At 47.0% G+C, this 14,188-nt stretch overlaps 1 protein-coding gene across 2 annotated transcripts in view; it reads right to left on the reverse strand.

Annotated features, from left to right (window-relative positions):
* Window positions 1–570: 570 nt before the first annotated feature.
* The window catches only part of TPP2 (tripeptidyl peptidase 2), a 329,315-nt gene continuing 315,697 nt past the window's right edge, over window positions 571–14,188 (reverse strand). For both annotated transcript variants that reach the window (XM_063953225.1, XM_063953224.1), the window contains one exon: window positions 571–1,866. In XM_063953225.1, coding sequence (XP_063809295.1) covers window positions 1,777–1,866 — 90 coding nt within the window. In that variant the 3' untranslated portion in view covers window positions 571–1,776. The remainder of the gene's footprint in view (window positions 1,867–14,188) is intronic.

Here is a 14,188-nt window from a genome sequence, read left to right on the forward strand (position 1 = left end):
ACACATATGGGTACTCTTATATTCATGCACAATAGAGCATGGTCTTTTTTTCCATCATGATTTTATATTTGCAGCAACCATATTAAGAAACATCATAAAACATGAGTGTGTATGTAGTTAATGTTCTGGATATTTTTGTTCAAGTCTTCTTTCTAGACGTGCATTTATATGATCACCTATTACAGATATGCTGAGTTTTGACCTGTAAATGTAATATAACGTCTTACCAAGCCCTCCAAACAGATACTTATAACTCTGTAATGTATATACCTATTGGTCACAGAGATGTTTAAAGGTCAATTAAACTTAAAAATTGGTGCTTTCATCCAATATATATTATATTCACAAAAAATATACTGTAGATGCAAAAATTTTTAAGTATTTGTTATTTGAAATTGTATATATTTTCTCTACTCAAATGAGTGAAGTAATTAGAAACCGACGCTATATACATATAATTCTTGTTGTTGTTTGTAAACAAACGCATGCATATTCGTTCATCTTTTGCTTGGGTCATCTTGTTTTATACGTTTAGTGGTACTTTGTCCAAAAAGAAAACACAAACAATGGTGAGATTTCCTAATCATTTTTTTTAATTGTAAAAAAAAACAAACAAAAAAAAAATCTAGATAAGAGTTTATAACATATTTGTTCTGTGCATGGTTTCAGTTTTATTTTACATAATTACTGTATGTTAATAAACATATGTATAGCTTTACAATATACCTGAATAAGGAACATTAAATACCTGGCACATATCTCTATCTTCATTCATATGCAGGTTTTTGCTACTGCCTGAATAAAAACTCTTCTGATGTCTACACAATATGTTATGCGATTTATTTATCTTTACCCCATATAAAGCAGATACATTGCAATAGGCCTTTCCAAGAAAGACATTTCTCACTGCTGACCAATACAAAACCCTTGGAGAAGACCCTTTAGCACAAAGTTGATGGATGCAAGAAGTCCGTACATTTGTTGTAAATGTAAATAGCAGTGTGTTATGTAACATGTGCCTCTCACCTACACAGGTGATGCAGCAATTCATGAGAATGCAACCAATGACTTTGTAGGAACATCCATGATTGCTGAGCCTCATGCTTAAATGAGGTCACTAGTTCTTAATGTACAGGTTGTATTCCCAGAACGGATACATCAGTCCACAACATTTTCTATGAAAAGGTAGTGGTACCCAGACACATTACTACTACTCCCCTAAAGTTACAAGCTGATACATAGCAACTTCCATGCTGTGGATGTGGAAGTCTTCAGACGCTTATTTTAGTCATACCTGAAATAATTTCACTTTATTCCTGATTCCAGAACTAGTTATAAGGATTAAAAAATATGATACCAGAAAAAGGTGCTAGATTTTAGGGAAAAAAAAGCAAAAAACCATGGCTGCAACCATGTGTAGGCAAACAGCACAACACTGGTTTCTTCCCCCCCCCCTCCTCAATAAATAAAATGTGACTTATGTATAATGAATAAGGCATTAATGACCTCAACCTAAAATTTTAAAAGTATGTTAAATGTAAAATCTAGCTCTTTCATTAAAAATAACCAACTAGACATGCAATAACCCTATCCCATCCAAATAACACACATTATGTTGGGAGTGGGTGTATTGGCAGAGAAATACACAGATTAACAGTTACCATTCAAGAACAAATAACATGCATTAGAAAAAAAAACAAATCATAAACAGCTGTAGATAATATGACAATTCCAGTAATAAGACCTTTGTATAAAACACCGATTACAGGGGCCACTTTAAAAACTGCTATAATCTGGCGGATACATGATTGGTATCCAGTTTTCTGTAAAAGATGCACAGTGGGTCCATCCAAGTAATTTCATCAGCTGTGTAAGAGAAAATAAGATTTTACTTACCGGTAAATCTATTTCTCGTAGTCCGTAGAGGATGCTGGGAACTCCGTAAGGACCATGGGGAGAGACTGGCTCCGCAGGAGACATGGGCACTTTAAGAAAGAATTTAGTTCCTGGTGTGCACTGGCTCCCCCCTCTCTGCCCCTCCTCCAGACCTCAGTTAGAGAACTGTGCCCAGAGGAGATGGACAGTACGAGGAAAGGATTTTTGTTAATCCAAGGGCAAGATTCATACCAGCCACACCTATTACACCGTATAACTTGTGATAACAATCCAGTAAACAGTATGACAATAACATAGCATCAGTTCACGCCCGATGCAACAATAACGTAACCCTTATTGAAGCAATAACTATATACAAGTATTGCAGAAGTAGTCCGCACTTGGGACGGGCACCCAGCATCCTCTACGGACTACGAGAAATAGATTTACCGGTAAGTAAAATCTTATTTTCTCTAACGTCCTAGAGGATGCTGGGGACTCCGTAAGGACCATGGGAATTATACCAAAGCTCCCAAACGGGCGGGAGAGTGCGGATGACTCTGCAGCACCGATTGAGCAAACATGAGGTCCTCCTCAGCCAGGGTATCAAACTTATAGAATTTTGCAAAGGTGTTTGTACCTGACCAAGTAGCAGCTCGACACAGCTGTAGTGCCGAGACCCCTCGGGCACCCGCCCAAGAGGAGCCCACTTTCCTAGTGGAATGGGCCTTGACCGATTTTGGTAACGGCAAACCAGCCGTAGAATGCGCTTGCTGAATCGTGTTACAGATCCAGCGAGCCAGAGTCTGCTTTGAAGCAGGGCCGCCAAGCTTGTTTGCTGCATACAGAACAAACAGTGCTTCTGTTTTTCGGACTCTAGCCGTCCTGGCTACATAAATCTTCAAAGCCCTGACCACATCAAGGGACTCGGAATCCTCTAAGTCCCGTGTAGCCACAGGCACCACAATAGGTTGGTTCATATGAAAGGATGAAACCACTTTTGGCAGGAACGGAGGACGTATCCGCAATTCCGCTCTATCCATATGGAAAACCAGATAGGGGCTTTTATGTGATAAAGCCGCTAATTCCGACACTCGCCTAGCCGAAGCTAGGGCTAATAACATGACCACCTTCCAAGTGAGATATTTCAACTCCACCGTTTTCAGTGGTTCAAACCAGTGTGACTTTAGGAAGTCCAAGACCACATTAAGGTCCCAAGGCGCCACCGGAAGCACAAACGGAGGCTGAATATGCAGTACTCCCTTAACAAAAGTCTGAACTTCTGGGAGAGAAGCCAATTCTTTTTGAAAGAAAATGGATAGGGCCGAAATCTGGACCTTAATGGAGCCTAATTTAAGGCCCAAATCCACTCCAGTTTGTAGGAAGTGAAGGAAACGGCCCAGATGGAATTCTTCCGTAGGAGCATCCCTGGCCTCACACCAAGAAACATATCTTCGCCATATACGGTGATAATGTTTTGCTGTTACTTCCTTCCTAGCCTTTATCAGCGTAGGGATAACCTCAACCAGTATACCTTTTTCCGCTAGGATCCGGCGTTCAACCGCCATGCCGTCAAACGCAGCCGCGGTAAGTCTTGGAACAGACAGGGTCCCTGTTGCAACAGGTCCTGCCTTAGAGGAAGAGGCCACGGATCTTCCGTGAGCATTTCCTATCTGGATACCAGGTCCGTCGTGGCCAATCTGGAACAACGAGGATTGTTCTCACTCCTTTTCTTCTTACTATTCTCAACACCTTGGGTATGAGAGGAAGAGGAGGAAATACATAGACGGACCGGAACACCCACGGTGTCACGAGGGCGTCTACCGCTACTGCCTGAGGGTCTCTGGACCTGGTGCAATACCTCTGTAGCTTTTTGTTGAGGCGGGACGCCATCATGTCTATCTGTGGCAGTTCCCACCGACTCACAATCTGTGCGAAGACTTCTGGATGAAGTCCCCACTCTCCCGGGTGTAGGTCGTGTCTGCTGAGGAAGTCTGCTTCCCAGTTGTCCACTCCCGGAATGAACACTGCTGACAGTGCGCTTACATGATTCTCCGCCCAGCGAAGAATCCTGGTAGCTTCCGCCATTGCCGCTCTGCTCCTTGTGCCGCCTTGGCGGTTTACATGAGCCACTGCAGTGATGTTGTCTGACTGGATCAGAACTGGTTGGTCGCGAAGTAAGGCCTCCGCTTGACGTAGGGCGTTGTATATGGCCCTTAGTTCCAGGATGTTGATGTGCAGACAAGTCTCTTGACTTGACCAAAGACCCTGGAAATTTCTTCCCTGTGTGACTGCTCCCCAACCTCGGAGGCTTGCGTCCGTGGTCACCAGGATCCAATCCTGAATGCCGAATCTGCGGCCCTCGAGAAGGTGAGCACTCTGCAGCCACCACAGGAGCGACACCCTGGCCCTGGGGGACAGGGTGATCAACCTATGCATCTGTAGATGTGATCCGGACCACTTGTCCAACAGATCCCATTGGAAAGTCCTCGCATGGAACCTGCCAAAGGGAATGGCCTCGTATGAGGCCACAATCTTTCCCAGGACTCAAGTGCAATGATGCACGGACACCTGTCTTGATTTCAAAAGGTTCCTGACCAGAGTCATAAGTTCCTGGGCTTTTTCTATCGGAAGATAAACCCTTTTCTGGGTCGTGTCCAGAATCATGCCCAAAAAAGGCAGACGAGTCGTAGGAACCAACTGCGACTTTGGGATATTGAGAATCCAGCCGTGTGGTTGTAACACTTTCAGTGAAAGAGATACGCTGTTCAGCAACTGCTCTCTTGATCTCGCTTTTATGAGGAGATCGTCCAAGTACGGGATAATTGTGACACCCTGCTTGCGCAGGAGCACCATCATTTCGGCCATTACCTTGGTGAAAATCCTCGGAGCCGTTGAGAGACCAAACGGCAACGTCTGAAATTGGTAATGACAGTCCTGTACCGCAAATATTAGGTACGCCTGATGAGGTGGATAAATGGGGACATGAAGGTACGCATCCTTTATGTCCAGTGACACCATAAAATCCTACCCCTTCCAGGCTGGCGATGACCGCTCTTAGCGATTCCATCTTGAACTTGAACCTCTTCAAGTATAGGTTCAGAGATTTTAAATTCAATACAGGTCTGACCGAACCGTCCAGTTTCGGAACCACAAACATGGTCGAATAATAACCCCTTCCCTGTTGAAGGAGGGGAACCTCGACCACCACCTGCTGAAGATACAATTTTTGTATTGCATTTAACACTATCTCCCTCTCTAGGGGGGAAGACGGTAGGGCCGATTTGAAAAACCGGCGAGGAGGCACCTCTTCGAATTCCAGCTTGTAACCCTGAGACACAATTTCTATTGCCCAGGGATCCACCTGGGAGTGAACCCACATGTGGCTGAAATTCCGAAGACGCGCCCCCACTGGCCCCGACTCCGCCAGTGGAGCCCCAGTGTCATGCGGTGGATTTTGCAGAGGCCGGGGAGGACTTCTGTTCCTGGGAACTAGCTGTATTGTGCAGCTTCTTTCCTCTGCCCCTCCCTCTGGCAAGAAAGGACGCACCTCAGACTTTCTTGTTTCTTTGTGAATGAAAGGACTGCATTTGATAATGCGGTGCTCTCTTAGGCTGTGAGGGAACATAAGGCAAAAAATTTGACTTTCCAGCAGTAGCTGTGGAGACCAGGTCCGAGAGACCTTCACCGAACAATTCCTCACCCCTGTAAGGTAAAACCTCCATATGTCGTTTAGAGTCGGCATCACCTGTCCATTGCCGAGTCCACAGGACCCTTCTGGCAGAAATCGACATAGCGTTTATTCTAGAACCCAGCAGACTAATGTCTCTTTGAGCATCTCTCATATAAAGGACAGCGTCTTTAATATGCCCCAGGGTCAATAAAACAGTATCCCTATCTAGGGTATCAAACTCCTCTGATAAGGTATCCGTCCATGCCGCTACTGCACTACACACCCAGGCCGACGCGATTGCCGGTCTGAGCAAGGTACCTGAATGTGTATAAATGGACTTCAGGGTACCCTCCTGTTTGCGATCAGCAGCATCCTTGAGGGTAGCCGTATCCTGGGACGGCAGGGCTACCTTTTTGGATAAGCGTGTTAAAGCTTTGTCCACCCTAGGGGAGGATTCCCATCGTAACCTGTCCGTTGGCGAGAAAGGATACGCCATAAGAATCCGTTTGGAAATCTGCAGTTTTTTATCTGGAGATTCCCAAGCTTTTTCACATAACTCATTCAGTTCGTGTTAGGGGGGAAAATTTACCTCAGGTTTCTTTCCCTTATACATATAAACCCTTGTGTCAGGGACAGGGGTTTCCTCTGTGATGTGCAAAACTTCCTTAATTGCTATAATCATATATCGGAGTGATTTAGCCAACTTTGGCTGTAACTTTGCATCATCGTAATCGACACTGGAGTCAGAATCCATGTCGGTATCTGTGTCAACAATTTGGGATAGTGGGCGCTTATGAGACCCCGACGGTCCCTGCGACATAGGATCAGGCAAGGGTTGAGACCCTGCCTGTCCCAATGCATCAGCCTTGTCTAATCTTTTATGCAAGGAATTTACATTATCATTTAAAACCTTCCACATATCCATCCAATCAGGTGTCGGCGCCGTCGGCGGAGACACCACATTCATTTGCTCCCGCTCCTCTCCCACATAGCCTTCCACATCAGACATGTCGACACAAGCGTACTGACACACCACACACACAGGGAATGTCCTTTCTGAAGACAGTTCCCCCACGAGGCCCTTTGGAGAGACAGAGAGAGAGTATGCCAGCACACACCCCAGCGCTATATAACCCAGGAATAACACAGTAACTTAATGTTAACCCAGTAGCTCCTGTTTATATACTTTTTTGCGCCTAATTATGTGCCCCCCCTCTCTTTTCAACCCTCTTCTACCGTGTATCAGCAGGGGAGAGCCTGGGGAGCTTCCTCTCAGCGTGCTGTGGAGAAAAAATGGCGCTGGTGAGTGCTGAGGGAGAAGCCCCGCCCCCTCGGCGGCAGGCTTCTGTCCCGCTTAAATTTTATTTCTTTGGCGGGGGCTCCTACATATATACAGTGCCCAGCTGTATATATGTGTTCATTTGCCAGAATGAGGTCCCAAATGCTGCCCAGGGCGCCCCCCCCTGCGCCCTGCACCCTTACAGTGACCGGAGTATGTGTAGGTGTGTGGAGCAATGGCGCACAGCTGCAGTGCTGTGCGTTACCTCCAGTGAAGATCACGAAGTCTTCTGCCGCCTGTGAAGTCTTCTTGCTTCTCATACTCACCCGGCTTCAGCCTTCCGGCTCTGCGAGGGGGACGGCGGCGCGGCTCTGGGACGGACGAAGAGGGTGAGATCCTGCGTACTGATCCCTCTGGAGCTAATGGTGTCCAGTAGCCTAAGAAGCAGGACCTAGCTTCAGAGAGTAGGGCTGCTTCTCTCCCCTCAGTCCCACGATGCAGGGAGTCTGTTGCCAGCAGAGCTTCCTGAAAATAAAACACCTAACAAAAAAACTTTCTATCAGCAAACTCAGGAGTGCTCACTGAAAAGCACCCAGCTCCTCTGGGCACAGAATCAAACTGAGGTCTGGAGGAGGGGCAGAGAGGGGGGAGCCAGTGCACACCAGGAACTAAATTCTTTCTTAAAGTGCCCATGTCTCCAGCGGAGCCCGTCTCTCCCAATGGTCCTTACGGAGTCCCCAGCATCCTCTAGGACGTTAGAGAAAACAAACATTTGAAGATATTATTGAATGATACCATAGCACTGCAAAACATACACAGATGTGTTCTCATACACATCTGTACATACACATATATCGTACACAGTCCAAGCGGTGCGAGCGAGTGACGCTGAGCAGTGTAGTCTTTCATTTGAATGTGTCTTAATGGCAATGTGATGCAAGAATACCACTTCCCGAGACTGCACGGATTGATTTGATAAACAACACTTTTATATCTGTGTTCGACTGACTCTGTATCTGTATACAATGCACAATGGAAGTTGGCAGGGAAAACAACTGTGGCAGCTGCATCATAGTACTTCATATACAGATTCCATGACTCCGCCGCACACAGTTATACAAGTGCCGCGTATGAAATTAATCAGTGCAATATTGTGAAGTGTTACGGTCACATCACAATGCAATTAAGAAGCGCATTAAAATGAAACGCACGGGACCTGACGTGCAGTGTAAATAAGAATTTAATACCTACCGGTAATGCCTTTTCTCGTAGTGTGTAGGGGATACTGGGATGGTATTAGTATTATTCTATGGCATAAATCGGGTCCATTGGAGCCTGTCACTTTAAGAAATCTTCAGTGTGTGCTGGCTCCTCCCCCCTATGCCCATCCTGCAGACTCAGTCTAGGAAAACTGTGCCCGAGGAGACGGACATACTTTGAGAGAAGGGAAAATAGACAACAAGAGCGATGAGGCAACGAATCAACACACAACAGTAACAAAGGATAGCAACGCTAACCAGAACAGGAACAGAGAGAGACAGCAGACCCAAAGAAGAAAAACTTACAACCAGTTAAACAGGAAAGACAAAGCACTGAGGCTGGCGCCCAGTATCCCCTACGGACTACGAGAAAAGGAATTACCGGTAGGTATTAAATTCCTATTTTCTCTAACGTCCTACGGGATACTGGGATGGTATTAGTACCATGGGGAAGTCCCAAAGCTCCCAGAATGGGTGGGAGAGTGCTGAGACTCCTGTAAAATCGCCTGACCAAACTGAAGGGTCTTCACTGGCGCTAAGGTATCGAACTTATAGAACTTTACAAAGGTGCTCAAACCAGACCAAGTAGCAGCTCGACACAACTGTAAGGCCGAGACGCCACAGGCAGCAGCCCAGGAGGAACCCACCGACCTAGTACAGTGGGCCTGAATAGAACTCGGCAGCAGCAACGCCGAAGAATAAGTCTGTTGGGTAGTCAGCCTGAGCCAACGGCAATAGACTGCTTGGAAGCAGGACATCCAATCTTGGTAGCGTTGTAAAGGACAAAAAAGTGAGTCTGACTTTCTGTGACGAGCTGTCCTTTTGACGGAAATCCTCAAAGCCCGAACCACGTCCGAGGACTTTGGAGCAACTGAAGTGTCAGACATCACCGGAACCATGATCGGTTGATTGATGTGAAAAGCGGACACCACTTTCGGCAAAAACGGTGGGCGAGTCCTGAGCTCAGCCCTATCCTCGTGAAATATCAAATAAGGACTCTTACAGGATAATGCCCCCAATTCCGACACACGCCTTGCAAAGGCCAAAGCCTGCAACGGGACGGTCTTCCAAATAAGATATTTTAAGTCCACCTTGTGTAAAGGTTCAAACCAGTCTGATTGAAGAAAATTCAGGACCACCGTGAGATCCCATGGAGCTGTGGGAGGGACAAAGGGTGGTTGAATGCGAAGGACAACCTTCAGGAATGTCTGTACCTCCGGAATTACAGCCAGCTGTCCCCGGAAGAAAATAGATAGGGACGAAATCTGAACCTTGATAGAGCCTAACTGGAGGCCCATAACCACATCTGCTTGCAGGAAGAGCAGAAAACAGCCAAGGTGAAATTCCACAGTAGAAAATTTTCTACCCTCACACCTAGAAACATACTACCAGATACAGTGGTTATGTTTTGACGTGACTGCCTTTACGTGACTGCCTTTCGAGCTTTCACCATAGTCGAGATAACCCTGGACGGACGACCCTTTCTGGCAAGGATCTCTCGCTCAACTTCCAAGCCGTCAACACAGCCGCAGTAAGTCTGGATAGATGAACGGCCCTTGTTGAAGAAGATCCTTGAGAAGTGGTAGAGGCCAGGGCTCTTCGAGAGACATGGTCAGGAGGTCTGCATACCAGGCTTGAACATTTTCCTGTTTGAGTCTTTTTAGAACTCAGGGAATGAGAGGAATCGGAGGAAACAGATTGACAAACTGGTAGGTCCACGGCGCCGTCAGAGCGTCCACTGCCACAGTCTGCGGATCCCTCGTTATGGAACAGTAGCGACAGAGCTTCTTGTTGAGACGAGAAGCCATCATGTCTATCAGCTGGCAGCCCCACCTTTGAACCAGCTGTTGAAACTGGAGGATGGAGGCCCAATTCCCCCAGATGGAGGTAGTGTCTGCTGAGGAAGTCTGCCTCCCAGTTGTCCACTCCCGGAATGAATATGGGCGATATTGGCCCTTGCATTGGCTTCCGCCCTGAAGAGTATCCTTGACACTTCTCGCATTGTGGCCCTGTTTTTCGTTCCTCCCTGTCGGTTTATGTACACCACCGCCGTGGCGCTGTCCGACTGTACCTGTATGGCTTGATGTTGGAGGAGAGAGGATGCCTGTAGAAGGGCATTATAAGTCGCCCTGAGTTCCAGAACATTTATCGGAAGGGATGATTCCTGACTTGACCACCTCCCTTGGAACTGAGCCCCTTGGGTCACAGCCCCAACCGCGGAGGCTTGCATCCGTCGTCAGCAAGTCCAAGACTGGGTTCCGAAACGCAGACCCTCCACAAAGTGAGAGACTTGTAACCACCATAACAGGGAGATCCTTGCTTTCGGCAACAGTGATATTCTCTGGTGCATGTGCAGGTGAGACCCCGACCATTTGTCCAATAAATCCAGTTGGAACTGACGGGCATGGAACCTGCCGTATTGGATTACCTCGTAGGAGGCCACCATTTTGCCAAGTAGTCGGATGCAAAGGTGCACTGAGATCTTGCGGGGCCTGAGCACAGAGCGGACCATAGCTTGAATAGTCAAAGCTTTTTCCATAGGGAGGAAAACTTTTTGAGACAGTGTCCAGTATCATCCCCAGGAACTGAAGCCTCTGCGACGGTTCCAGGCGTGATTTTTGGAAATTTAGGATCCACCCATGGTTCATAAGAAGATGTGTAGTCAAGTTGATGCTTTGCAACAGAAGCTCCCTGGACACCACCTTTATGAGGAGACCGTCCAAGTACGGGACTATGTTCACTCCCATCATGCGGAATTGCAGCATCTCTGACATAACTTTTGTGAATACCCTCGGAGCTGTTGATAGGCCAAAAGGTAAGGCCTGCAACTGGAAGTGGCGGTCATGTATCGGAGATAAGCCAGAGGAGGGGGCAATATCGGGATGTGCAGATATGCATCCTTGATATCCAGGGATACCAAGAATTCCCCTTCTTCCAGGCCAGAAACCACCGCCTTGAAAGATTCCATCTTGAACTTGAACACACGTAGATACGGGTACAGAGATTTGAGGTTCAAGATTGGTCGCACCGAACCATCCCGTTCCTGAACCATGAATAGGCTTGAGCAAAATCCCTTGCTCCTGAGCAGAGGAGGCACTGGGACAATCACTTGTGTGTGGAGAAGTTTTTGACTTGCATCCTGCAAGGTAACTTTTGCTACAGGTGAAGCTGGTAAGCCTGACCTGAAGAATCTGTGAGGAGGGAGTGCTTGAAATTAATTCTAACCGGTACCCCTGGGATATGAGATCCCTCACCCAAGGGTCCCGGCAGGACTCTGCCCACACATGGGCGAAATATTGCAGAAGAGCAACCACCTGAAAGTTTCCCTGCAGCTGGGGCCAACCGTCACGCGGAGGGCTTTGTGGAGAAAGAACCTGAAGCCTGGTCCAGTGATCCAGCAGCTGCTGGTCTGCGAGATTTACCTCTATTTCCTCTGGCAGCAATTGAGGCACCCCTGGCCCTGCCTCTAAACCTGGCAACACGAAAGGAGTGTAGAGAAGGACATGGGTAGATAGGTGGACTTACTTGCCGTTGCACGAGAAATCCACTTGTTTAATTACTCCCCAAACAGGGCATCCCCCGTGAAGGGAAGATTTTCCACGCCTTTTTTGGAATCCGCATCCTCTGCCCATTGTCGCAGCCACAGAGCTCTGCGAGCGGAGACCGCCATAGCCGTGGAACGGGCATTAATGAGGCCTATCTCCTTGATCGCCTCACTAATGCGTTAGCAGCATCCTGGATATGTTGCAGTAGAGTCAGGATCTCATCCTGAGGCAAGGTGTCAAACTCCTCAATGACATTACCAGACCATTTAACCATGGCCCTTGTGATCCAACCGCAAGCAATGGTGGGCATCTGTGCGACTCCTACTGCAGTGTAAATGGATGAGCATAGTCTCAATCTTCCGGTCAGCAGGGTCTTTTAGAGAGATAGCACCAGGTACAGGCAGCACAATCTTACATGACAAGCAGGACACTGAGGTATCCACAATAGGAGGGGGTTCTCCCATACCTTCCTATCCTCAGGGGGGAAAGGGAAGGAATTCAGCAACCGCTTAGGGGTTTGAAATTCCTTGTCAGGATTAACCCACGCCTCTTTAAAAAGTGTGTTTAATTCCTTGGAGCCAGGGAATGTGGCAGTAGATTTTGGTTTAACATTGAAAAATAACTCTTCATCAGGTTCTCTCTTATTCTGGTATATTGAGGACTTCACTAATAGTATATATTAGGGCTTCCACGCCCTGAGACAGTATTGTCACCTTCTACGTCGACTTCACAGTCTTCCAAATCTGGCATGTCATTTCCAGAATCAGATTGGAGTACATGTGGGAGTGTGTGTTTTTGTGAGACCAGTAGGGGGAACTGAGGAGCCGGTCTGTGGTCAGCAGCATTGACTAAAAAAATCATCCACAGATTTCTTTAGCATTTGCCTTTCCTGTCTGGCAGTAGCCAATTCAGAATTATTATTAGAAATCATTCCTTTAAATTACTCTAACTGCTCAGGTTCCTGAGTACTGCTACCCTGAGAAAGAAGAGAGCACTAATTATACAGTAGAGATCCCCCAGGAGAAGGGGAAAAATAAGATTTTACTTACCGATAAATCTATTTCTCGTAGTCCGTAGTGGATGCTGGGACTCCGTAAGGACCATGGGGAATAGCGGCTCCGCAGGAGACAGGGCACAAAATAAAAGCTTGAGATATCAGGTGGTGTGCACTGGCTCCTCCCCCTATGACCCTCCTCCAAGCCAGTTAGGATACTGTGCCCGGACGAGCGTACATAATAAGGAAGGATATTGAATCCCGGGTAAGACTCATACCAGCCACACCAATCACACCGTACAACTCGTGATCTGAACCCAGTTAACAGTATGATAAATTTAAAGGAGCCTCTGAAAGGATGGCTCAACAATAATAACCCGAATTTTTTGTAACAATAACTATATACAAGTATTGCAGACAATCCGCACTAGGGATGGGCGCCCAGCATCCACTACGGACTACGAGAAATAGATTTATCGGTAAGTAAAATCTTATTTTCTCTAACGTCCTAAGTGGATGCTGGGACTCCGTAAGGACCATGGGGATTATACCAAAGCTCCCAAACGGGCGGGAGAGTGCGGATGACTCTGCAGCACCGAATGAGAGAACTCCAAGTCCTCCTCAGCCAGGGTATCAAATTTGTAGAATTTAGCAAACGTGTTTGCCCCTGACCAAGTAGCTGCTCGGCAAAGTTGTAAAGCCGAGACCCCTCGGGCAGCCGCCCAAGATGAGCCCACTTTCCTTGTGGAATGGGCTTTTACTGATTTTGGCTGTGGCAATCCTGCCACGGAATGTGCAAGCTGAATTGTACTACAAATCCAACGAGCAATCGTCTGCTTTGAAGCAGGAGCACCCAGCTTGTTGGGTGCATACAGGATAAACAGCGAGTCAGTTTTCCTGACTCCAGCCGTCCTGGAAACATATATTTTCAAGGCCCTGACAACGTCCAGCAACTTAGAGTCCTCTAAGTCCCTAGTAGCCGCAGGTACCACAATAGGTTGGTTCATGTGAAATGCAGAAACCACCTTAGGTAGAAATTGAGGACGAGTCCTCAATTCCGCCCTGTCAGAATGAAAATTTAGGTAAGGGCTTTTACATGATAAAGCCGCCAATTCTGACACACGCCTAGCTGAAGCCAAGGCCAACAGCATCGACACCTTCCACGTGAGATATTTTAAATCTACCGTAGACAATGGTTCAAACCAGTGTGATTTTAGAAATCTCAACACAACATTGAGATCCCAAGGTGCCACTGGAGGCACAAAAGGAGGCTGTATGTGCAGCACCCCTTTCACAAATGTCTGAACTTCAGGTACTGAAGCCAGTTCTTTCTGGAAGAATATCGACAGGGCCGAAATTTGAACCTTAATGGACCCTAATTTTAGGCCCATAGACAGTCCTGTTTGCAGGAAATGCAAGAAACGACCCAGTTGAAATTCCTGTGTAGGGGCCTTCTTGGTCTCACACCACGCAACATATTTTCGCCAAATGCGGTGATAATGTTTTGCGGTTACTTCCTTTCTGGCTTTTACCAGAGTAGGGATGACTTCTTCTGGAATGCCC

The sequence above is a fragment of the Pseudophryne corroboree genome, chromosome 2 (genome assembly GCF_028390025.1).
Source record: "Pseudophryne corroboree isolate aPseCor3 chromosome 2, aPseCor3.hap2, whole genome shotgun sequence".
Lineage (NCBI taxonomy): Eukaryota > Metazoa > Chordata > Amphibia > Anura > Myobatrachidae > Pseudophryne > Pseudophryne corroboree.